Source organism: Pseudorasbora parva, chromosome 22, assembly GCF_024679245.1.
Source record: "Pseudorasbora parva isolate DD20220531a chromosome 22, ASM2467924v1, whole genome shotgun sequence".
Classification (NCBI taxonomy): Eukaryota; Metazoa; Chordata; class Actinopteri; order Cypriniformes; family Gobionidae; genus Pseudorasbora; species Pseudorasbora parva.
The window spans coordinates 12,533,363-12,560,651 of NC_090193.1; the positions used below are offsets into that span (position 1 = coordinate 12,533,363).

The window sequence follows — 27,289 nt, forward strand, 5'->3', positions numbered from 1 at the left end:
TGTTTCCTGTGGTCAATTTGGTGCAACTAGCATGTTGCATCAAGCTGTTAGACTCTACAGATAACAGATGAAGTCAAACTGACACAAGAGACAACAATAACATTGAAAGATTGTAAAGAAGGAAAAAACTTGATTTCATAACGCAAGCAGCCTCAAACAGGACAGATGTCAACATTCGAATGTACTTAAATGTTTCAGCATTTATTTTCTATCCACCTTTTTCCTGAGCAAATGATGAGAACCACCATGATTGACTTCTGTTTGTATGCTGTCCTGTTCCAGTCTCCATAGGAACCCATTGTTAAAACAACAATTCACGAGAGACAGGCGTTTCAGTGTATGACGTACGCTCTGTTGAGAATTTGCTATAGTTTCTTGTGCAGAACCAAGTTTTGTTTTGCTCTATCCTCTGCGCTTCCACTTTTTGAACGCACGTCTCTCGTGAACGTGTGTACGACAGCTACAATCACTTTTATGGACTTCAAAACAGAAACAGCCATTCACTGCCATTATAAATCTTAGAAAAGCCAGGACAGATTTTAATTTTAAATACTTTTGTTTATAGATTGTAGTCTGAAAGTACTTGTGTTGCTTTAAATTCAGCTGAATTTCACTGTACCATGGAACACAAAGTGAATACTGACAAAATTCTAGGTACTTGGAGGTTGCTAATCTTAAATCTAATCCTTTAAAGGCACAATATGTAACATTTTAATTAAAATATCCAGGACACGGACCGTGCTCTGTGCATTGTCTGTCAATGACATCATACCCACTTTACCCTACCTTTTTATTTTGTAGAAACCATGGAAACACCAAAGACATTTAAATATACAGTATTATGTGTTTTAGATAGGTGAGCAACTGTTTGTACATTCCTCGACAGAAAACAGATCATTGTTAAATAGCTCAACACAGTTAAGGCTGTTACATACTCCACAAGAACAGAGAAAAATATTCTCACTGCCAGGGCTGAGAGAACAAAACAATGTAATTTTGTTCTCGCATCCCTGGTTTCGTAGTTCTCACAGCTTGTTCTTGATAGATCGTCTGAGCAGAAATTTTCTTGTGGGTGTCCGAGAACTATTGTGCGATTGGTCAGAAATTTAAAGTGGGTGGGGTTGTTCATTTTCTCACAGTGGCAAAGAACAAGAACAAAGTTTCTTCTGGCCAGTACATTCCATACCTCACAAGAAAAGCTGGTGCCGAACGTTTCTCTGCATTAACCCCATCCACTTTAAATTTCTGTCCAATCACACAATAGCTCTCGGGCACCCACAGGAAAAAAGTCCTGCTCAGATGATGTGTCGAGAACAAGCTGCGAGAACTTTTTTTTCTGTTCTTACGGAGTATATAATGGCCTTTAGTCGTATTGTTTAAATCTTGTTTTCTACAATGTTTCTTATACAGCACAAAGTAAAATGTTTTAATTACTGATCTAGCTTACTGCAGTGTGAAAAAGTGTCTCATAGTAGCACTGAGCGAACGCACAGAGTAGCATTATAACAACTTTCAACACACTCAAATATATGTAATATTATAAATATGTGCTGCATTACCCCCATATGCATGACCGGAAGAAGCTCTCAAGACTGCATGCTCTCAAGACTGCTCTCAAGCTGCGTGTCGCGCTTGTCTCACTTCAATTGCACCAGGGACCTCATTCCTCTCCAACAGCTTTCAGCCCCACCCTGCTTTATTCTACAGTAAAGTTAATACAACTTTAATAGATTAGCTCATCCATGAATATGATTTCTGCCCGAGTGGAATCTTTCCCGCCGACTGTAGAGGTGAAGAAAACTCCAACATAATTGTGTTGTGATTTTCCAAAGTAATCACAGTGCAATATCACATATATAACAGATTGAATAATTCTATTACAAATCTATTAATACACTCAACTCAAAATTTGGCAATAAATATACATCATAAATATAAAAAGCTTCAGGAGACCTTTCTAAGATGAAACTGCACATAATGAGCTCCACAAACTACAATCCTTTGGAAACAGCTAATATCTTGCAGAGTATAACCTGCTGTAAGGAGAAACGCATTGACCTCAGGTTGAAAAACACTATGTTTCAGAGGAGCTTAACAGACCTATTAATTACATAACATAAATTAAGCATCTTTTGCAGAACCAAATGTAAAACTTTAGTTTGCTCAAAATTTCAATTTTGGAGTGTGTACTGTATATTCATGACCTACAAAAAAGAATATTTAAAAAAAAAAAATCCATATACATCATGGCATCGGAAGCAAAGAAAACTGGTTTGGTTTGGTCATTATTTAATAGGAATGTGACCCATTTTTGCCCTCTTCTGCTTGGCCAATGGGGCTGGCAGAGCTTCCAGGCTGATCCTGATGGTCAATGGATTGGTAGGTATCTCTGTTTCGAGTTATTCTTGGTATACCTGAAAGTAAAAGATAAGATAATTAAAACTCTATGTTCACACTGTACAAAATTCATGTGAAATCGCCACCTTGTAAAATAGTTATGTTTCTGTGAGATCAAGTTGAATATTCAGACATGAGTTAATCCCACCTCTCCTGGAAGTTCCAGGAGTCTCCTGCATATTGATAGAGATGATGTGAGAGATGTGATTCAATGGTACACTACTTCCAAGATGAGCACCCCCCTGGGTTAGTTCACCCAAAAATGAAAATTAGCCCATGATTTACTCATCCCCAAGTCATCCTAGGTGACATTCTTCTTTCAGACAAATAAAATCGGAGTCATATTAAAAAAAAAATCCTGGCTAATCCAAGCATTATTATGGCAGTAAAGTGTTGCCTCATTTATGAAGCCCATAAAAGTGCATTTATTCATATAAATTCTCTACATGGGTACGGGGGTAATAAAAATATCCATATTTAAAACTTTATAGACTAAAATAACTAACTTCCAGTGGAAAGCCATACGCAATACACCTGACGCAATGTATAGAAGCATTGCACGCTTTGACGCCTCTCGTGGATAGGGCTGGGAAACAAACTCAAGCCCTTCTTCTCATATAAACAAATTCTCCACAATTTCTCTTTAAAAATTCTCATTTTACACTCTAATTCACTTTTATGGACTTCATAAATGAGGCAACAATCCACTGCCATAATTCTTGGATTAGCCAGGACTTTTTTTTAACTCATTCCCCACCAGCTTTTTCTTTTCTTTTTTTAAGTTGCCAGCCACCACCAGGGTTGTTGTAAAATATATAATAGCCTGTTAATATTTTGTTTTATGAATATCTGAGCATGCAATAGATCAAAAGAAAGAGCTGACCCTCTTCTTTAAAAACAACAATAACAACAGCAAAAAGTTTTATTCTAGCTTCATACATTCTTTTTCATCAACAAACGCTCAACGGTTTATCAACAGTAGGCTAAGCTCATTTTTAAAAAATCAAATTTTTGTGAACGACTACATCCAGATCAGATTCGGAGCAATAATCAAACACAGGTGGATAGATTGAGTCCATCAACACCCCATATGTGTTCTATTATGCTGCCTTCACGTGCTATCAGAAATTTTCGTAATTACGAGTTTCCGAGCTAAAAATAGCACATGAACGCCCCCTGATGTCGTGTTTACCACTGGGAAGTTCGGAAATAATTTTGATACCCAAGTTCCCGAGATGGCATAACTGTTAAAAATGGCATGTGGGAGATGAATTTCTGCTGCGCCAGGTGTTTTATTAGTTTTTATTCCACAACAATTTCATTGTCTTGTCTTGTTGTTAAAGTAGGCTACATATTTACATAAATTCATAATCATTTGAAGCATATTTGTGTATTTTAAACAAATCAAAAATCACATCTAGATGACCATCATTCCTGACTATCTAGATAGTGTGGTAAAATTAGCTATACAATAGGATCATGTATGGCTGAAAACTATTGCCATTTTAGTCTTTAAGCAGCCTTTATTGTCTTTATTGTTCTACATTATGCCTTTATTGTGAATATGATTAGCCTTTAAACAATATGTTTTCGTGTTGTGCTGCTATGCCAGTGATTCTATAATTTTCTGGGACTGGGAAATGACTGAAATGGTTATAGTGTTAAAATAACATTTTCCAACGATGTACAAAAGTATGAACCTGGCGTCCTCCATTCTTTCTGATATCAAAGCACCTGAACACAACAAGCTCATATTCACGACTTCTAAGGTGGGGAGTAGGAAACTTCCAACAGCACGTGAAGGCAGCATGTATTAGTCCTGTAGCTCATAGCTTCAAAATTCATTCAGTAACATATAGTTTTGATTTATATGATGTTTAATGTGGATGATTACTTTATTTTACATATGCATTTGCTTACATATGATCACTTGTTTTACTGCTTCCTCGAGTGTATTTTGATCAGGAGATTGTACTCATTCAGAAGATGCGTAATAGCGCCCCCTAGCATCTAGCAGTGAAAACATGGAAACGCAGAAAATTCTGTGTTTGGCAGAGAAGCGTTTTCTTACAAATAACAGAACATTCTGTTTAGTGGGGAAAGAGTTAATATTGTTCTGATTTTATTAGTCTAAAAGACAATCATATACACCTGACTTCAGGATGAGTAAACCATGGGCTAATTTTCATTTTTGGGTGAACTAACCCTTTAACTGTGCAGCCAAACCCCCTCATGGAAGAAGAAGGCCATCGTGTTTTCAACTGTGACAATGCACGCTTGCCAGGATCAAATACATGCTGTATTTTTAAAAGTATGTAAAGTTTGCAGCGCCACTGTTGCAGTAAACTTGCACAACGTTCTTGAATGAATAATGTGTTAGATGCATACTGGTAGGGACATCAACACCTATACTTGTTACATGCCCCTGATGACATGACAAAACACTGCTTTAAAGGGATACATCACTGCTTTTTCATATTAAACTATGTTATTCCCTTAACTAAAACAAGCTGATACATACCTCTCTCGTCTGAGTGTGTGCATTTAATCGCTCTGACCCGTGGTGACGATCTGATAGCATTTAGCTTAGCCCACTAAGCCCAGTTCATTCACTATGGTACCAAACAGAGATCAAGTTAGAAGCGACCGAACACCTCCATGTTTTCCCCATTTAAATACAGTTGCATAAATAGTTGAACAACCTAGTATGGTGACATAAAATAAAACGTGGCACTTTTCTAAGCGGATTAAAAAGGAGAACTATGGCAGAATAGCACTTACTTTGACTCGGCCATATCAATCAACTTTATTTATATAGCGCTTTTACAATCACGATTGTGTCAAAGCAGCTTCACAGTGTCAAACAGGATAATATTGCAACAAAATTAGATTTGGCTGTACAGTCGTACTGGAGAAAACAGTGATGTTATCAGCTTATTTTAATTTATTATATAGCGACAATGTTGGCATATCAGTATTATAGTTTATAGAATTAAATATAACCTAATTCATAAATTTTATTTGTATAATTAGTTGAATAACTTTAATCATAATTTTAGTGTCCCCATAATGAGTGAACTGGGCTTAATGGGCTAAGCTAAATGCTATCAGATCATCACCATGTGTCAGAGCGATTAAGTGCACGCACTCAGACGAGAGAGGTATGTATCAGCTTGTTTTAGTTAAGGGAATAACATAGTTTTAAATGAAAAGTGGTGAAGTATCCCTTTAAATGTCAGTTAGAGGTTGAAATAAAGTGTAACCTTGCCATATATGTGATTTACACAGGTAGCATGGGAGCAATATGCCATCTTTATTCATCCAAAAGATTCCCTTATGAAAGTTTAACTGAGGAAATCCCATTGCACATCAACAGAATACCAATAAAAAGACCGTCACTCAATTGCTTTTTTCACTGTGAGCAATTCAGGCAGAGGTAAATGTTCTCAATTACATTATAGGCCTAATATGTTAAGACTTTGTTAAAACAAAAACATTATTCAAGAAAAAAAATAATCAATTAGCTATTGCATCCATTTATTAAAACACAACCTGAGAATGTCAATAAATAATTTAAGATAACACAATTCCCTTATATTGTGCAATAAAAACACAGGCAAATATTGACTGCTTAGACAGTGCAATAAATCAGCACTTCTGCAACCATTCAGGCAGAAAATACTATGGTTAGAGAATAAAACTTTGTGTTACATAAAAAAAGGTAACCATTGTTATATTAAAGAGAGCTATTTCTACCTGATCTTATCCTTAAAATTCAACCTAATATAAATAGGTTGATTCAATAATGTTAAATAACATTTTTATTTATTTAAATAAAACCAATTAATTTAGTTGCTACACTAAAGTTAGCACATTTTTAAGTTACCACATTATTTAGTGTAACATGATCAACCAAATACTACTTGCTTTATCTTGGTAACATTCTGTTATTGAAATGATTTTCACTACTGGATTAACTAATGTTTGACTGAATTTTTATATAATATATCGATGGCCATTGAGGGCTTTACAGTACTTACTGTAGCCTACATATCAGTACAAATACAAAATGGCTATATTGACAATAAAAATGACTGAGAGCAGTTTTAACTTTACCTTTAATTATTTTACCATATGCTGGATTCCTCAATTATCTGATAAATATTTGTATCAGTGATAGTTTTAAACCTGAATAGCTGAATACATTTAAATTCTGAGTATTCTGTATTACAATCTTGAGACAGAATTGATTCTTTTTATGAAACCTCATGTACACACACACAGAAAGGGAAAGGGGGGGGCGGGGGTGCACAAAGAATAAAAAAAGCCTTACAGGAGATATTCAAATGCAGGATTATTAACAAAAAATAGTAATATGAAGTGCTGCAAAACAAATACCAAGACATAATTTGAAAAAGAGCAAGGAAATAAGTCCACCTAAACAATTCACAACAGCAGCTTAGAGATGAAAACTTCCTGTTTTAAAGGAAGCTGAAAGGGACCTCAGGAGGAAAGGAGGGGAAGGTTCAGTAGCGACGGCAGAGAAATGTGCTATCAGCACTGTCTGTAGTGCAGCGACTGTCCACGGATGTTTCCAGGTCTGAGACAAAGAGACAGATACAGAATAGACAGCAAGAAGGACTGTGAATGAAGACAGGAAGTCACCAGAGCATGAAGAACAGGAACAAAAACATTTAATAATCAATGTGTCTTGAGTAATGTGACAGTAAAAAAAAAATATATAGAAAATAATTTACAGTATATTCATGTATTCAGTAATCACCAGTTGACTGTAGATTTTCTGTTTATTATACAGTATGGCTACTTAAATAATAAAATAATTAAAGAAATAAAGAAATAATTAAAAGTAGATTAAATATTGATTTGAGTTGAATTAATAATTTAGGAAGAGGAACGTTCCTGTTCCAAAGAGGATTTTCCTGAAAAAAATGTTTTGCCTGAAGTTAAAATGTTTTTGAGCTAATCTGAAGGACACACAAAGTTTGGAGGTCTGCATGCGCTGAGCCCACTCTGTGATTTTACGTGGTTTTAGTTGCTTTTGTTCACAGTTGCTTCCACTTTGTTATAATATCACTAACAGTTGACTGTGGACTATTTGAGGAAATTTCACGAATGGACTTATTACACAGGAGGCAACCTATCACGGTACCACTCTTGAATTCACTGAGTTCAGTGAGAATTTGGAGAATCTGAGAATTCACGAAACCTTTTATCTTACTGTGGCAAGGGGGGCGTGGTTCAGCGAGGTCTGCGGCGGGAGAGAGAGCCGCGGGACGAGCGGTAAGTGAATGGGTTGGACGCAGATTGATAACACCTTTATCTCATTTCAGTAATGGGCGCGGGGAGAATATAAAATGCCCGGGGAATCGGAAGCAGACGAGAGAGAGATGGACTGCTGACACACCCACCTGAGATACTGAGTTTACCGGAAGCCGGAAAGGCCGCAACCCGGAAGGGAAACTGTTTTGAGTGTTTATGAGAAAGATCCACACTGGAGTGTGGACATTGTGTTTTGAGTAATAATTATAAAAAAAGTTGTCAGCAGTCCTCCCGACCCCCGTGTCCTCTTCCTTCCATCCACGAACTTTGTTACACTGGTGCCGAAAACCTGGGAAGGAAGTAGGACCGCGCCGCCGCCATGCAAAATCTGCATCATCTCAACATCATCTCATCCCTTCGCGGTCCTACACCGCGAACAACTTCAAGCCCTGCTGGACCTTCGGACCGACCAAGAAAGGCAGTTTCAGGCTATAGTCCAAGGCCAGCAGGAGGACCGCGAGAGGTTCCGGAGCTGGCTCGACCGGGAGGCTCGCACCGAGGCCGCCGGGCAGGCCAGCGCACCGGTCCACGTGCCGTTGCACAAAATGGGGCCACAAGACGATCCCGAGGCCTTCTTGGAGCTGTTCCAAAAATCGGCGGAGGCCTGCGTGTGGCCCCGTGTGCAGTGGCCGGTGCGCTTGATCCCTCTGCTATCGGGTGAAGCCCAGGCGGCCGCCCAACAACTACCGGTGGCGAACCTCCTGATTTACGATGATCTGAAGAGGGCCATCATCCAGCGGGTCGGTCGGTCAACACCTGATCAACACCGACAGCGCTTCCGGTCCTTGGACTGGGGCGACGCCGGCCGGCCCTTCGCGATGGCCCAGCAGCTCCGGGACTCCTGCCGCAAGTGGCTCTTGGCCGGAGGAAGCGATGTGGACCAAGTGATCGATCTGGTGGTGCTGGAGCAGTTCATCACTCGGCTCCCCAATAAGACAGTGCCACCGGCTCACGTCGCTGGAGACGGCCATCGATCTGGCGGAGGACCACATGGTGGCATGCCCGGGGGTCGGCGAACCCCCACTAACCTCTCTCTCTCTCTCTCCCCCCTCTGTCTCTCTCTCTCGTCCTGTCCCTCTCCCTAGGTCCCGGTCCGGGCCAGTTCGGGAGATCGAGGGCTCCGCCCAGGGGGGCGGGGCTTATGGGGTCAGGGGGGGATAGTGCTTCCGGGGCTCCGCTCTCTCCGCGCCCATTCTCCAACCCATTCCCCGCCACTGGAGTGGCGGGTAGGCATGGGCTGGCCTGCTGGCGTTGCGGGGACCCGGACCATTTCGTGGACAGGTGCCATTTTCCAATAAAGATTTTAAGTAGCCTAAGTGTCACTAGTTAAACTAGTAGTGTATGTTTAGCTAATTGTCATTCTCACTCTTGGTTGGCGATGGGGCAGAACTTTGGGTTTGGGCTAAATTTCAAGCTCAGAGCCCTCAAACGCTTCGGACAGTAAAAACGCTTATATTGTTTTACTTTATTCAATGATTTGTTAGTGTGAATCGTAAAAACAACTAATCATAGGTAATCTGACATTATTATTTTTTATTAAAGTTAGCCTACATTAATTATCACTATTGCCTCAATGTTGTATAGTGTCTTTGGGCAGATTGTGGCAACAGCCACTAGGATTGTTTGTGATTTGGTCTTAGTGTATTGGAGTCCTCTTGACTGCTCCTAGCATTTCATGGATTTAGGAGCTAGTTTTAGTGCTAAAATGCTTTGTGAAATATTTTTAGAGCAAAAAAATTGTCCTACAATTAGCTGACACGGACATTATTTTTAAGAGTTTCTCCTAAATCGACAAGTTAGGACCTACTTTTAGCCGTGAAATGTTTTGTCAATATGGCACCGGATTTTTTCAGAACTAAAAAAAGATTTGTGTCCAATTTATATGGATTTGTACAAATGACCTAGCCCATACCCTGCCCCTAAACCTATCCAGCACTGGGGTCATACAAATGAGGTCATATGAATTTGGATGTATTAGCAACCTTGTAAAATATGTAAGAATTGGTCATGAGATAGAGTTGTTCTTACTATTATGTCAAGCTTTACATGTTAAAGCTTAATACTTATACTTAATACATCTAAAATAAACAGTAGGCTATAGTATTTGGTTCAAATCATTCTTTAAAGGGTTATCATTATCATATCGATTATCATATGGCTTCCTATCAGCAGAAACCCTGGAGTCAACCTGGTCTCACAGAATTCTGTGAAATGAACAAGGACCCTTAGCTCAAAAATCTGTGGTAGTTTTACAGAATCACCGAAAAATCCGTGATGGGTTCACGGAAGTGATGCCTATGTAAGTCAATAACAGGTAGCATCCATTTGTAAAAGTAGACATGATTTTATCAATATTTTTAGCCCACTTTTATATTTCAGAGCAACTAACTCCACTCCTACCCTAAACCTACCCACTGTCAACAATATAAAACACATAACTGGAAAATAAATGTACAGTCACAGTTATTTATTGCAAAAACGGACCAGAAACAGTATAGAAGTATTAACTCATGTTGCATTCCAAGTCTTCTGAAGTCATACGATATCTTCATGTAGTTGATATTAATGTTTTAATCGTTGAAATGATGATCGCGCTCCACACACAAACTTGTTCATATTTCTCATGATTCAAATGATGACAGCATGATGACAGGACCGGTCACGAGACACACGAGAGACAATGGCATTTTACAATCAAAGCTGACGTAATGATGCAATTGGTCACGTGACATACAATAGCCAATGCTGTCAAAGCTGACGTTACATTTCTTCCGGCGGCAATATTTGAAATGTATTAATATTTGGTGGGTGGACTCGATGTTACTGATCGCTTTTGGGGATTTTCTTCACAGAAATCAATCGTTTGGCCTCGGAACACTTGGAATATTTGTAGTTTCTGAATAAATTGTGCCTGCAGTCGTATCTGCCTGTTATATCCTGTTTTTTTATAATACACAAATGGGTAGGTTTAGGGAAGGGATTAAGTTATGTGTTCAAAACGTGTCAGAATAAAAAGAAAAATAAATGTAAATAAATGATGCTGACTGAATCAAACTGACGAATATAAGGTGTTGGAACAGGGAATCTGTGTGTGGATCACGGATGCTGCCTGTCATTGACTTGATCCATCACAGAATTTTCGGCGATTCCGTGAAACTATCACGGATTTTTGAGTTAAGGGTCCGTGTTCATTTCACGGAAATCTGTGACATCTGGTTGCCTGGAGTATATTCGAATGACCGTGCTCCCCCCTCTCATATACCCCTGAGACGAGAGATTTATTTTTGGAAAAATTACTGCGGTGACACAAATATTGTCGATTGGCGTCATCTTTGGAATGTTTGGCCAGAGGCTAAAGACTACAGCCAGCAGAGGGAGCCATTTCCGCATGTTTTCAACTCGCACATGGGGGATGGGGTTGCACTCACAGCTCAGCTCGGCTCAGGCATTCATGAAAACGGTGCGGCCGGCGGAGCAAAGTGAGTATTTGATCTTCTCAAGTTAATTCCTATGAAAGTTAATCTTCTAAAGGCATGAACTGAGAACGCGCCAGACTGAACATGCGCTGAGAACTACTGCCTCGAGCGTGGACGCGTTTACCTCAGCTCTCATGAGGAGAGGTCATTCAGCTCATCATGATGTGTGTAATTTGACTCCTGCTGTGTTTGTGCTGACACTTCCTCAGCGGCTAAATCACAATATATTGAACAGACATTTTCAGTTTTTAATTGTAGTGTCGGTTCTCTAACTGAACTGATTTTATGAAGATGAACGCAGTGCTGGGAAAGTAAAAATGATTCAGTAGCTGTGGCTTTGGGAGTGGCCTCACAGGGCGCCGAAGCATTCTGGGAATTGTAGTCTTTCATCCCCATGAGACAAAAATACATTTTCTGTCTTTTCTCAGTCTAGAAAGCACCAAATTCAAAAATAATTTCCCATTTCTACTACATTAGTGACCCAGTTTTAATACAGATTCATCTTTCCAGCGCTGAAGTACCCCTTTAAAGTCTGAACAAAAGCTTAGACTATACATAAATAAAACACTTATTCAGCAAGTAAAGGAAACACATTGACATTAACAAAACAGTTAATAAAATGGTTAAGGTGTTAGCTGTAGATAGGCAGCTAAGAAAATATTTTACATCTGATATAATGAAAACTGTGTTAGGAACTCTTTTCTTTTCACAGCTAGACTATTGCCAGATATTTTGGGCTAATGCCACCAAAAAATATTAAGTTAACTCCAGCTACACAGAGCAAGACTTTCTCTTCAATGTCCATATGGCACAAATATTAAAAGCATCTTTATCTTAATTGGCTGAGAGTGGAAGACTGGATGACTGAGGCAATCTTATTAGCAACATTGAAGGTTTTAGTTTAAAATTCCATTGGATTGGTACAATCAATTAAAATGTGGTTTAGAGTCATATACATATGCTCAACAGGAAACTCCCCAAAGCAAAAAACTCATTTCCTTAAACGTACTATAGTATATAGGGCGATTCTCTACAATTTTCGCTAATTACAATAACACAGAAATTAAAATGTAAAAGTTATTTAAAGGCACATGGAGGTTTAAGTGTTAGACCTGGTGTTTGTTTAGATATTTTTTTTAGCTTCTCTCACAGATTTTTGTAATGCTGAATATATACTAAGTGTGTGGTTTTTGGGCCCTGTTATTTTATTGAAAGTCTTTTTAATGTTTGTGTGATAATTAACAATAATAATAACAATACGTTACATTTATATAGCGCTTTTCAAGGCACTCCAATCGCTTCACATGAAAGGGGGAATGTCCTCAACCATCATCAATGAACAGCATTTTTTTATGACAACAGAGAGTAACCTCGATTTAACTTCTCTTCCGAAGGACGGTGCTTTGTACAGTATAGTGTCCCCATAATAAATCATGTACTGTATGCATTGTGTGGACCCCAGGGAGACTGTGTTTTTGGGCATAACTAATGGGGATCCAAATAAAAAAACAAATAAACAAATAGACTATACCAGGTTTCAGAGACAACGCTTTAGCTAGTCCCAGACTAAAATGCATTTTGAGTTGTTTTAATAAAAAGCAACACTGATATATCAAAAATACAGCTCTGGGAAAAATTAAGAGACCACTGCAAAATGATCAGTTTCTCTGGTTTTACTATTTATGGGTATGTGTTTAGGTTACATTAACGTTTTTGTTTAATTCTATAAACTGCTGACAATTTTTTCCCAAATTCCAAATAAAAATATTGTAATTTAGAGCATTTATTTGCCGAAAGTAACCACTGGTCAAAACAACAACAAAAGATGTAGTGTTATCAGACCGGAAATGGAAAGAAAATAAGTTCATATTTATTTTTAAACAGCACAATACTAATGTTTTAAGGAAGAGTTCAGAAATCAATATTTGGTGGAATAACCCTGATTTTGAATCACAGCTTTCATGTGTCTTGGCATGCTCTCCACCAATCTTTCATATTGATGTTGGGTGACTTTATGTCACTCCTATGTGCAAAAATCTTGATCTGATCTGAGGAGGGTCTTGATCTGGTGGTCCTCCATCCACACCTCGTTGACCTGGCTGTGTGACATGGAGCATTGTCCTGCTGGAAAAACAGTCCTCAGAGTTAGGGAACATTGTCAGAGCAGAAGGAAGTAACTTTTCTTCCAGGACAACCTTGTATGTGGTTTGATTCATGCGTCCTTCACAAAGAAAAATCTGCCTGATTCCAGCCGTGCTGAAGCACCCCCAGATCATCACCGATCATCTACCAAATTTCACAGTGGGTGCGAGACACTGTGGCTTGTAGGCCTCTCCAGGCCTCCGTCTAACCATCAGATGACCAGGTGTTGGACAAAGCTGAGAATTGGACTCATCAGAGAAGATGACCTTACTCTAGTCCTCTACGTCCAATCATTATTGTCTCTTGTAAACCTCATTCTGGCTCTTCTTTGCTTCTCATTGATGAAGGGCTTTTTTCTAGCTTTGCTTCAACCCTGCCCCTAGGAGCCTGTTTCGAACTTCAACCCAGTTGCCTTTTGCCATTATTTTTGTCGGTCACTTGATGTAGGTCCTCTGCTGGTCTGTAGCTTTGTTGTTCCCAATGTCTGCTGCTTGACCTTGTTCTAATGAGCCGCCACCTTTGAAATTTTAAGGAGGAAGCAACCCAACACTTACTGTATCCCTCTGCCAGTAAAGCCAAAATTGAACCCTTCTTTTCCTCACTCAAAACTTTATTCAGATGGTCAATACTTATTTTTTGATTCCAATTATTTGTGCGGTACTACTAGCACTGTTTTTGCTATCCAGCTGATCCTACGTCAAGAGGATAGTGATGACCACAGAAGTTTTTTTTTTTTTTAATACTTTTCCTTATTAAATAAGATTTGGTTCAGGTGATCACCTAATCAGCACCTCATTCAGTATAATGAGGTGTGCCTGTGTTTGAATTCAACAGACATTGGAGTGGAATGGCTTCCATACTTGTAGAGATGCTGATTTTTAAAAAAATTGCAGTGGTCTTTTAATTTTTTCCAGAGCTGTATGTCACTGCTATTATGTTGCCTCAAAATGAACACCAGTAATGTTTTTAAAGGCACATTTATAATAAAAAAATACTTAAAAATCCAAATTTGAGGCAAAGGGCTAGATTTACTAACAGCTTACATCAGTGCAAATCCTCTCTTCGCGTTAAAAAAACTACTGTCAGGATTTATTAAAGACACAGTGAAAAATAAGCGCTGAAAAGGCATGGACAGGGTTATTTTTGCAGCTGACCTTATTGCTTTTCCCTTTCAGGTGCAACATTTATAGGCGGAGAGTATTTAAATAAATCACACAAATTATTTAAACTAAGGTTTTCCCATGTAAATTTACTTGTATTTGTGCCAAAAAAGCATGTCTTAGACACTAACTAGGAGATTGCATTGGTCATTATGGAAATGATCCGGCTGCATCTGTGTTCTTTAATTTGCACGTCATCTGTAGATCGTGTGCAAAACTTTTCACTTCCATCTGCACTTTTTTGGAATTGCGCACTCAAGCTAATTTGCCCTGGTTAGTAAATCTGGCCACTAATATCCTAATTGAACTAAGGCCTAATCCTGGTTTAATCTAAGCCTTGTCTGTGAATCCGGGCCCTCTGGCAATTTTTTTGATAAGGTCTGGATAAACTTCTATAGAGTTAACTCTATAAAAGTTTTTCCAGACCTTATCAAAACAACCAAGATCAAGGATCATAAAGATCTTACAGTGAAGAATCAATCAAAACTGGCCTAATCCCTTTAGGCTCTACTCACTGTTCTTCAAACTACAGAGATCAGTCAAGCTGCCTGTCTCTATTTTCTCTGTGGGCCACTCTGTCAGGCATGTGTCTTGTGACTAGCTCTAAAAAACTCAATTACCCGCTCCCCTTTTAACTCATTTTGCCATTTGCAGTTAAATTATCTTCTTGTCCACATAATTATAATGCTTAAATATAGGCTCAATAATGCTTTAAACAAACGAGGGCAAACAATACTGGTATTTTAACCTCATGGAAAGACTTTCACATGCATCACAAAGCACCAAAATGAATCAGTAACCCATTATTCTCTACCAATTTTTCAGTCACCAACTTACCAAAGTTGATGTTGTATTCGCCACCCCGCTCACGGTACATTTGGTAGACAAAGAAACAGGAAACTGGTTTGAGTACCAGGCTCAGGATGGCCATGCCTGCACTAAAACGGAACAAGTCTGATGCGTTTGCAGCCGTCTCATAGTACAGACCAAAATGAACAATGTCAGTCATGATGGTCACTGCCAACCCGATCAAGAACTGAATGAAGGAGAGCAAAGATCAAACATTAGCATGACTAATATTGTCTAATATATACAAACACATCAGAAAAGAAAATAACAAGTAGTCTCAGCATGCTCAATGATCATCTTGTAAGTGCTTTTCTGATTGGATGGCTTTTTTTGTACCACAGAGAAAAATGTATTTAAATTAAAGGTGCAGTGTGGGATTTTTAGCAGCATCTATACCACTGAGGTTGTGAATTGCATCCCTCCTCCTTTTCTGAGCACATATAAAAGCTACAGTGGCCGACACAGGACAAAAATATTATCGTTGGCGAGCACAGAGTGTGACTAGCGCTCTGTAGGGTTAGTTTAACCGTTTAGGGCCACTGTAGAAACATGGCGGCGCAAAATGGCGATTTTACTGTAAGGGGACCCACGGTGTATGGATCATTCTATGGTAATAAAAACATAATGGTTCATTATGTAAGGTCTTTATACACCACTGGAAACATAGTTATGAATATTATATTGTATTTCTGTTAATAGATCCTCATAAATACTACACACTGAACCTTTAATTCAAAACTAAGTTAAAGTCAGATCTTTTCCTGTGTAACAGAGTTTTTTGGTTTTGTTTTTTGGCCAGAATAAGCTACAGTGTGAAACTTTTTGACTTTTTGGCCAGTGATATATGGCTATGAAATACTCAAATGTTATAAAAGTGGGGATTTATCATCTGCAATCAATATTGAATAAAATTAATGTATTTAGGCCTTCATGATCTGAATATCATACTCTCCATGGATAATTTAAAAAAAAATCACACCTACCAATAATACAGCATCTATAGAGTCTCTCTGTGCTATGGCCCACACTCCCAATGCAAGAACGCTCACATTCCCCAACGCATAAGAAATAGGAAGCCAGGGAAGTAAGCAGGCCCTGCACATAAAAACACATTCAGATGTTGTATTTAATATTGTAATCAGGGCTGTCAACTTAACTTTATTTAGTACAGTTCATTGCTGTGTAGATTACTTACAAATTTTTGTCAGTCAGTCAATCAATCAATATAAATCAAATGTGGCTGTAGTCTGATTATGAGTATTTTAAAACACACACATATTTAGAGGGCTTTAAAGTATATGGATTCAAATGTTATATATACAGACTTGGGAGGGTTCATTTTTTTTTGAAGAAATGTATTTCCGATATTTGCCGAACTGAGAACTGGATGATACACTTTCACGAATGGTAAAATTCCTCAGGTTAGTGATAAAAAACAGAAACGAGAAAGGCAACTGTGCCATAACTCTCACCAGACTGTGAGTATCCAGTGAACCAACACGATGGCCTGCAGAGAAAACAGACGCGCACACACACACACACACACACACACACACACACACACACACACACACACACACACACACTTAAATGTACAGATCTGTTCCCTAGAAACAGGCTGTGGCTCAAAACCAAGCAAGCATTCAGTCATGGGCATTTTGGGGCTACGTGTTCCACCTATGATCTTTGGCATCTCTAAAATACAAAATATGTTACAGGCAATGCTTTTCTAAAAGAATCAATTAGGAATCCATACAAAATGGCAATTCTGGGTCCCACTTTATGTGTCTTTAAAACTTAAGGGTTTAAATTAATCAGCTGATACTATGCATGAGATTTTATTTTATTACTTAAGTAGTCCTACATAGTACTTAAAGACACCTAAAAAAGTGTGACCCAACTGAAAGTAAATCTACTACAATTTCCCTTAATCATTTTAATAGTTCCTTGCCCCCGCCGCCCAAAAATGGCATTACTGTGATAGACTTTTGAAGGCCTCTCTATATGAATGCACAGAAATATATATATATATATATATATATATATATATATATATATATATATATATATATATATATATATATATATATATATATATATATATATATATATATATATATATAAGAATATTAGAAATAAGAAGAAATAAGAATTCATTGTCAAAATGATCCACCAAAAGCTTAATTATCACACAAAGGACGAGGCTGTTATGTTGTTTTATATATAGTAAAACTATTTATACACTTCAACTCACTATACAATACAACACACATAAATGAACAAATAAATTACCTTGAGGTTTATGGCTGGTATTTCCATTGTTTCACTGCCTCTTTGCAATTAAATGTCCTTCTTTAGATTTTAGTATTTCAAAAAGGAAGCATGAAAGACTTTCATCATAACTGTGTATAACAGAAGTAAGTCCAGTTCTCTGAAGTGACTGCAAACACAAACCATGTGACACCAGCCTGATCAGAGCCATGTGACTACACCTCCCACTTCTGCTCATTACTCCATATGAGAGAAGAACTGAACAACCTGTGTATCTATGTTTATGTATTCCAGATCTCATTGTAAAGAATTGCTTTTATTTATGCAGTACATATTTACAACAACATTTTGTTTTATAAGAAATATTAGGGCTAGTTGATTAAGACTGTAAGTTATCTGTAAGACTCTTTACTGTACTGACTTATTACCTCCCTTATGATCCAACCAAACCACATCTAGTGAAGTCTGTCATCTGTCAATGTGAATGTTGTTTGGCTCTAGAAAAATATCAAAGCATCTAAACAGAGTTTGGACAAGTTATTCTTCAGCTCCTATTGATTTGTGGCGTATGTAATTTTAGTTCCTAAATATGCCTGCCTTTAAAAACGTGTCATAACAAAACAAAACAACCAAAATCTCCTGGCACATTAATCACAACAGAGGTGGACAAAGTACACAACTCTATTACTTGAGTAAAAGTAAAAGTGCTACTGGTCAAATCTAATTCCGTTACAAGGGAAATCTTCAAAAGGCATGAACTGAAAATGCACCAGACTAAACACGCGCTGAGAACTACTGCCGCGAGCGTGGATGCGTTTATCTCAGCTCTCATCACAAGAGCTCATTCAGCTCATCACAGTGTGTGTAATCGGACTCCTGCTGCCTTTGTGCTGACACTTCCTCAGCGGCTAAATCACTATATATTGAACAGACAGTTTCAGTTTTTATAGTGTCTGTTCTCTAACTGAACTGATTTTATGAAGATGAACCCGGTGGTGGGAAATTAAAAGCGATTCAGTAGCGGTGGCTTTAGGAGTGGCCTCACAGGGCAGCAAAGCATTTTTGGGATTGTAGTCTTTCATCCACAAGAGACAAAAATACATTTTCTGTCTTTTCTCAGTCTAGAAAGCACCAAATTCAAAAATAATTTCACATTTCTACTACATTAATGACCCAGTTTAAATACAGATGCATCTTTCCAGTGCTGAAGTACCCCTTTAAGTAAAAGAAAAAAAGTACTTACAGTGCTCTCCACAATTATAGGCACCCCTGTTTAAGATGTGGTCGTGGACTTCTAAAAATTCTCAATTTTTTTTAAACAACATAGAACCCAAATGAATTATTTTTTTTTAAATCCAATCTTTCATATAAGTACATTACTTTAGTGATTAAACAAAACGTCTTGGGTTATGTCTATAACCCTTATTCCCTGAGAGGGAACGAGACACTGCGTCGTTGAGTGACGACACTCTGGGGAACGCCCTAGGCATGACGTCTCTGAAGCATGAATGAAATCTGTCACCAATCTGATTGGTGCTACGTCATGACGTAGTAAGTGATGGCATATGTTTAAGCTATAAGAGGACACCGTCACATAGTAAAGACAGCTTTGCGATTAAGTTGGCACTCTATGTGGAAGGTATGGCGATGAGATGCAGTGTCTCGTTCCCTCTCAGGGAACAAGGGTTATAGACATAATGTTAGAGACGTTCCCTTTATTGAGGGAACTTGTACTGCATCGTCGAGTGACGACACTCTGGGGAGCGAATACCCACTATGCCACACCGCATTACGTCCATCCTAGTGTGAAGCTGCCCCCCCAGGCACACTTAGGACGCGAGCACCCTATCCCCCTGCGTGGTCGGGAGATCCAGCTTATAAAACCTTATGAAGGTGTGAGGGTTGGCCCAACTCGCCACTTCGCAAATCTCGATAAGCGAAGCTCCCGAAAGGAGGGCCAATGAGGAGGCCAAGCCCCTCGTGGAGTGAGCCCTCACGGCCATGGGTGAAGGCAAATTGCGCACCCGATAAGCCGTGGCTATAGCCTAGACGATCCAATTACTGATCATCTGCTTTGCAGCAGGCACCCCCTTCTTGGGTGGGCCAAAACACACCAACAGCTGGTCCGATCTCCTCCACTGTGCTGACCTCTCATAATAAATTCTCAAGGCCCTAACCGGGCAGAGAAGGTGCAGCCTAGCTTCCTCAGCCATTGCGTGAGGTGGAGGATGAAAAGCCTGAAGAAACACTGACCTCATCCCCACAGATGGAACCTTGGGCACGTAGCCCGGTCTGGGGTGTAAGATGGCTTTCACCTCGCCTGGGGCAAACTCCAGGCAAGTTGGCGTCACTGCCAAGGCCTGGAGGTCCCCCACTCTCCTCAGAGAAGTGATGGCGAGGAGAAAGGCCACCTTAAGGGTCATTTCTCGCCTCGGCCGACTCCAGTGGCTCGCAGGGGGCCTCAGCCAACCCTTCAAGAACCACTGCCAGATCCCAGGCTGGGACTCTGGAATGAGCCGCAGGCCTCAACCTCCGGGCCCCACGGAGGAACCGTACAACTAAGTGGTGCATCCCCAATGGTCCAGAATCTATAGGTGAGTGGAAAGCCCCTATGGCAGCCACATACACCTTCAAAGTGGATGGAGTTAGCCCGGCGGAGAAACTGTCCTGAAGGAACTCCAGCACTGAGGCCACAGCACAGTTGACTGAGTCCACCTCCCATTCTTGACACCAGTTGGCAGTCGGCCTGGGGTGAAAGATCATGCCCCCTGCCTGAGACAGCAGGTCCCACCTCAGAGGGACCTACCATGGAAGGCCGTTGTAACAATGTTCGTATGTGTGAGGAAGGAAGAGGACACGGGGGTCGGCTGGACGGTTGATGCTTTCTCTTTTATTTTGTATCTCAATAACCAAACGGCACACTCAGCGTGTGAATTCCGTCAAAACTCAAAATAACAATAATCACTTCCGGGTTGGCACTTCCGGCTTCCGGTTTCTCAGTCTCAGTGTCTCTGGCATCAACCGTCCGACTCTCTCTCTCTCTGGTCTCCGGTTCCACCAATGTTTTATACCCTCTCCGTGCTCATTACTGGAACAAGAGACAGGTGTTATTAATCTGCGTCCAACCCACTCACTTACCGCTCGTCCCGCGGCTCTCTCTCCCGCTGCAGACCTCGCTGAACCACGCCCCCCTTGCCACAGCCGTCTAGGAGTACCACGATGTCGGATGTCACAGTGCGGCTGTGGCCTAGCTTCATAGCTGAGACTTCTGCACGTATGGACTCAACACGAGCGGGGGACATTCGAGCCCACATCGTAGTTGAGTCCCATACGACTCCCAGGAACGTGGTCCTCTGAGAGGGCGTTAACACGCTCTTTTTCGTGTTCAGTCTTAGCCCCAAGCACCTGAGATGGGACAGAAACAACATCTCGGTGCCGAACCGCCATCTCTTGCGACTGGGCCAACATGAGCCAGTCGTCAATATAATTGAGTACACGGATGCACGGATGCTGATCGGGGCCAGCGCTGCATCAATGCACTTGGTGAAGGTGCGAGGGGAAAGAGCTAGGCCAAAAGGAAGAACCCGATACTGGTACGCTTCGCCCCCGAAAGCAAACCTCAGGAACCTCCTGTGGGCAGGGAGGATGGAGACATGGAAGTATGCGTCTTTTAGATCTATTGTGACGAACCAGTCCTCAAACTGGATCTGACTCACGATGGCTGGAATCAGTGGTGTAGTCTAGATTTTTGTACTGAGTATACTGATTTTTTTTTCTTCCCTATACCAGCCTCATACGCACCCATCCCAGAGCGACACACAACAGGCACCACCACACTCACTAATGCATAAAGTATGCATCTACATGTAATTGAGAGCATTATTAAATACAGCTTATGTAAAATTACTAAGTAAGAAGAGCATTTTTTGCAGTGTGTGTTTACTTTAGTTCCGTGTCGCGCATGCGTTCATATGCATATTCAGTAGTTAAAGCTTGCCTCCAAAACGTAACGTTATTTCTAAGCCATCTATTAATAAGCTTACATTCCAGTAACGTTACTCCCTGGGTTGCTGAAGGGATTCCGCTATCGTTCGTCAGCATTTTTCTTTATTATTCAGTTGTGGTAGTCCCTCGATGAAACATTGTAAAACCAGGAACAAAACATCGTGGTTTAAGATTTTAGGAGTAAAAATCGTGTAATCGCAAAAGATAAAAAATATTGTGCACTGCAAAAAATGCTTTTCTTACTTAGTATTTTTCGTCTTGTTTCTAGTCAAAATATATAAAAATTCTTACATTAAGAAACACTTACTAGACAAGTAAAAATTATTGTCTTGTTTTTGGGGAAAAAAAATACACAAAATTAAGAGTTTTTGCTTAAAATAGGATAATAATCTGCCATTGGGGTAAGAAAAATAATCTTGTTTTCTGTTTGAATGAAGACAATTTTTCTCCCCCCTTTGGCAGATTATTTTGCTCATTTTAAGCAAAAACCTTTGGTCCAGGTGACATATTCATATAACATTTAAGGGTAAATATTGGTAATCAGACAGTTGGCAGCACCGAGTGACTTCCACAGTAGGAAAAAATATAGACTATGAAAGTCAATGCATGTCTGTTTACCAACATTTTTCAAAATATCATCTTTTGCATTAAACAGAAAAAAAGAAACTCACACAGTTTTGGAACAAATTAAGGGTGAGGAAATTATAACACAATTTACATTTTTGGGTGATCTATACCCTTAAGAGCTACATTTAGCCTTAAATGTTATATGAAAATGGTACCTGAAACAAAGGTTTTATCAGCTGTTATCTACCTAACTTACTGTCCCTCCAGCCTCCACTCTAACCAAGGATGCTTGTTTTTAAATTCCCTAGCATTTCAATTCTGTCGACAAGGCTGGTCCGAAGTTCTCATTTCTCTCATCATCTGAAATCACAAGGAGATATAAAATTGTATTCTGTTTACCACACACACACACACACACACACACACACACACACACACACACACACACACACACACACACACACACACACACACAATGCCCCTACCCCTAAATCTACCCAACAGACACACACACACACACACATTATTTTGAGGTGCCAATCCGTTATATGGGAGCTTTACTGTATCTTGAAGATTGTTGTCTTCTAAGTTTCAGAGTTTTTACACTGGCAGTTTAGTTCAGAACAGGGCACAGTTCTTATGAAAAATTGGTAATGTGAAAGCTGTCATGCGGACCTGGGAGCACACCAGAACCACACCATACCTCTAGGAGGAATATAGTGCGGCCCCTTTAAGAGATGCGCGTCCCCATTGAACTGTGCCGGTGTTTTGTGTGTGTGTGCACTGCAGAACTGTGCCGCGAGTCACACGAACAGTGTGAGAAACACGGACTTGGAGCACTTTTGTTTAGAAAAGCAAACTACGTATTTGTTTTGATGTGCTCGTGTAAACATCAGGACGCAGCGAATAATTGATCAAAGTGCAGAAAAGTTGCAGTGATTGGTCAAAATTGCGAGTCGCACTGGATTTTCTGTAACGTCCGTGTCATCTGCTACAGCTGAAGTGTCACGCGAAGCTGCTGTAGCTTTAGGGGCAGGCTTCCGAAAACACTCAAAGAGTGTACTTTCGTTTCATATCTTCTTTTACTTTAGTTAGTTAATTTTTAACTTGCGCCAAAAAAAGGCCACCAAGCAACTTATTTTCCTTGGTAGGTGACGTCAGATCAATGTCACAGGCCACGGAAGCCCCAATGGTCCAAAAACGTTAGTGATTTGCAATCGCAACCACAGTCTGACGTGGTGAATTTATGAATGAAAGTTCTGTCACAAAACGATAATGTTACGTATCCTCACGCTTTTTTAAGTGGATATACGGAAATCCTTGTCCTTTCCTATTGGGTATACAGCGTATACCTGCGTATCACGTAGACTACACCACTGGCTGGAATGGTGAGCATCTTGAACCTGAATCTCCTTAGAGACTAATTCAAGTACCTCAGATCTATTATTGGACGTAACCCCCCATCCTTCTTTAGAACAATGAAGTACGGGCTGTAAAAACCAGACTCCCTGTCTGGCAGAGGAATACGTTCTATGGGCTCCTTTACCAGCAGGGAGCGTACTTCCTGTTCCATAACCTGCCTCTGGGCCGGGGGGACCATGGCCCAGACCACACATTGAACTTTGGTGGTGGAACTCTGAACTGCAGTCTGTACCCCCTTCCCATGGTATGCAGGGCCCAAGCAGAAATTTCGGGAGGAATGACCATGCGGCAATATATTCTACTAGGGGATCCAGCCTCTCGTTGCTGGTCTCTGGTACCCACCGAGCCTCCTGCCTGATTCCCTGAAGCAGCCGCCTGGCAGAGTTTAATTGGGGAGGATTTTCGGTGTGCGCACGCGTTTGCTGCCCCGCCGCAGGTCATTCACGAGGCGGCTGGAGCGGCATACGTGTGCAGGAAACCATTGAGGCCCGAAGCGTTGTGTCTGTAGGCCCTGAGCTGCGAGGGAGGTATTGCCGAAAGGCCGCTGACTGCTTCCTCACCTCCTGGAATCTCTCGACGAGGGAATTAAGGGGCTATTGGGGAATCCAGAAGGAAGGGTTTCTCCTTATCTTTCATCCCCGATAGGTTGAGCCAGAGGTGCCTCCCCATGCACACCAAACCAGCCATAGAGTGGCCGATGGAGAGACAAGTCGGTGGCCTTTCTGAGCTACGTTATACCATCCGGAGACGGTCCCTCGCCTTCATCGAGCTCCTTTGAGAGCTCTGCTTGGTAGGCCTGCAGAACCGCCATGCTGTGCAGGCAGCTACCAGCGCGCCTGACCACCTTATAAGCCCTGCCCACCTGCCCTGCATGGCTTGGTGGGCAGGACCGGGGCTTTCAGGGACGCTGCCGCATCGGGAGACAAATAGCTCGCTAGTGCCTCCTCAACGCGTGGCGGCGCCCCATAGCCAGCCTCGCAGATAGGCACACTGAGTATGGTTTTTCCTACGATTTGCACAACTCATTGTGCAAATCTGGGAAAAACGGCAAGCTTTGTCTTGGAGGCTGAGCCCGCTTTTTGAAAAAGCGTCCATCCAGCTTGCTCACAGGCTGGACTTCGACTTTTTCCTGTAGTCATTCGACTTTTAGTTTGGGCACAGTGTGGGTCACCACATTCACAAGCTCTTCTTGAGCGGGGGAGTGAAGAGGTGAATCCACCTTCACTCCACCCGCCTCCAGGCTGAAGTGATCTGACCCCTCAGAATCAGACAGCATCAGAACTGGGTTCTCCGCCTCACGCGAAGAACCCACCCCGCGGGCTTCCTCACGAGGCTGGAGAACTTCTGAATCGAGGAGTGGGAAGATGCCTCAACATGCCCGCCTCTCATCGCGAGATCCAGTTGATAGCCCCATAATCGCTGCCGCCGCGCTGCCTCAACAGATGCGGGACCTGATCCCTGGGGCTCGCGAGCCTGGCCGGTCTCGGTGAACGCGGCCAGCCGCGAGAGCAGCACTCGGAGCAGTAGCTTCTCAGACTCGCTGCAGGTGGCTCCCTCAAGAGCCGCCTGAGCGTGCTGCACTCCGAGACACTGCACACACAGCTGGTGTGTGTCCGTGCCCGTAATGAAGCGCGGGTACGGGTGCACACACCGTCTAAATTGCTCACTTGCCATGCTTGCTTTCACTATATACTGTATAAGGGACAGACAAACAATAAATAGACAAACAATATGCTTTTCACACAGACGCCTCCGCTGAAGAGCAAAAGCTGTCTTTACTATGTGACGGCGTCCTCTTATAGCTTCCGCATATGCCGTCACTTACTACGTCATGACGTAGCACCAATCAGATTGGTGACAGATTTCATTCATGCTTCAGAGACGTCACGCAGAGGGCGTTCTGTGCATTCTGTGCATTTGTATACAACATAGTTTATCGTGAAATTTTGTAGAAATTGCTAGCTGATGTTTAATCATTAACTGCTTTTAGACCTCGGTGTCCGCTCCGCATGTTCTGCTTCTGCAGATGTCAAGCGTTTGGGCCGTATATCTGAACAACATAACCGGACAGCTGGAATTCCGACCTTAGTCGGCTGTTATACTACTCACCTCTTAGTATTTCTTACGGACATAATGTAAATGAGCTCACATGTAGGCTACTGTGGAGTAACGTTACGTGTATGAAAGCAGTTAGTCTTTCGGCTAGGACGGGAATATGCTGTTCATGTAAATACAGTCATTGTAACAACGATCTTTTATTGATTCACCATTGTGATGACTCAAACCTACTATAACTATAATTACGATAACGACAATCTCTATTTTTTGTTTCCACCTCTCAGACTACGTAAACCCACAATGAGAGCCAGGGCTGCAGCGCCTATGTTTGCCTGTCGTTGCGTCATATGACGCGTTCTCTGGGAAAAGGCGGGTTTTTGGAGCGTAGCTTAGAACAGGCACTTTTTTTCTTAATTTCTGCGCGTGGGTGTTGTAAAACATATAAATTCTTATGTATGTCTTTTTAAATTGACATTTTCATACAATATTCTGTATAAAATTAGTTATAAAATTAAATTAAATGGCCTTTAACACATTTTGTATGTCTCCATCATCAATCACACCTGATTCAACTCATTAGTAGAGATTTCAAAACCTGGGTGTGTCAGATATAGTGAGACAAACAAAATCTGCAGGGCTGGTGGTATGCCAAGACAGGTTTGAAACCATAACCATGACTGAATTTATTTATTTTTATTTTTTAACAATACATCCACTTGTCATTCTTATTAAGTGGGCACTTAAATCTTCACCTTAATTATTTTGCAGTTTGTGTCGTTTTGTCGCCATCTGTTTTTGTCTGACCCCACAGATCATGCCATCAAGATCAACTGGATGTGGGGCACCAAAAAGCTTTAAATGTGAGAAAAGAGAATTTTAAAAAAAAGTGACACAATGGTTGATTATTTTGAATTTTTTTCAAATGGCTTTTGGGCGAGTGATTATGGGGGAGTGAGGAGCTGCACTGTTTTTATATTTTTGTTTGTGAAATACATAAACTTTAAGTGTACAGATGTACATATATAAACAATACAAGTTTTGTCAAATTATATCTGTCAGGAGCTCTACTTTTTTTTGTGGTACTTTTGTCAAATAAAGTTGTAACTGTAATTTAGTCGTTTTCAAATTATTCTAAATAACCCTTGCATGAAGTATAGCATGAGCTACTGGTTTCTGTTGATTAACTTTAACATTTTAGTGTAGTTTAGAGCAGTGGTTTTCAAACCTGTCCATCAGCCCTGTGTCTCCCTCATTTATCACACCTGATTCAACTCATCAGCTCATAAGTAGAGACTGCAAGAACTAAATTGGTGTGTCGAATAAGGGAGACATATAAAATTTGCAGGACTGGCGGTCCTCTAGGACAGGTTTGAAAACCACTGGTTTAGAGGATTACATGTAATGTTTGTATTACGGAGTTCACTATAAGATAACTCATACAGAAACTATGCTAGCCCATCTATATATACCCGTTGTAGCCCATAAGAGCCCTACATAAAACCTATCTGGGTCCAGTCATTAACCCATATGGGCAGACCCATGTAGGCCCCAAATGGGTGCGACCTGGGTTACCCATTTCCGCCTGGTATGAGCCCATCAAGA

General features: G+C 40.7%; 1 protein-coding gene across 2 annotated transcripts in view; it reads right to left on the reverse strand.

Annotated features, from left to right (window-relative positions):
- Positions 1–1,053: 1,053 nt before the first annotated feature.
- agtrap (angiotensin II receptor-associated protein) overlaps positions 1,054–27,289 on the reverse strand; it is a 30,058-nt gene continuing 3,822 nt past the window's right edge. Inside the window, exons 1-5 of one of the 2 annotated variants that reach the window (XM_067431958.1) lie at positions 17,657–17,804; positions 16,837–16,871; positions 16,348–16,459; positions 15,353–15,551; positions 1,054–2,414 (exon numbers count right to left, since the gene is read on the reverse strand). In XM_067431958.1, coding sequence (XP_067288059.1) covers positions 2,290–2,414; positions 15,353–15,551; positions 16,348–16,459; positions 16,837–16,871; positions 17,657–17,683 — 498 coding nt within the window. In that variant the 5' untranslated portion in view covers positions 17,684–17,804 and the 3' untranslated portion in view covers positions 1,054–2,289. Of the gene's footprint in view, positions 2,415–5,749; positions 6,998–15,352; positions 15,552–16,347; positions 16,460–16,836; positions 16,872–17,656; positions 17,805–27,289 lie in introns of those variants that run through there. The other variant, XM_067431959.1, reaches the window with a different exon arrangement.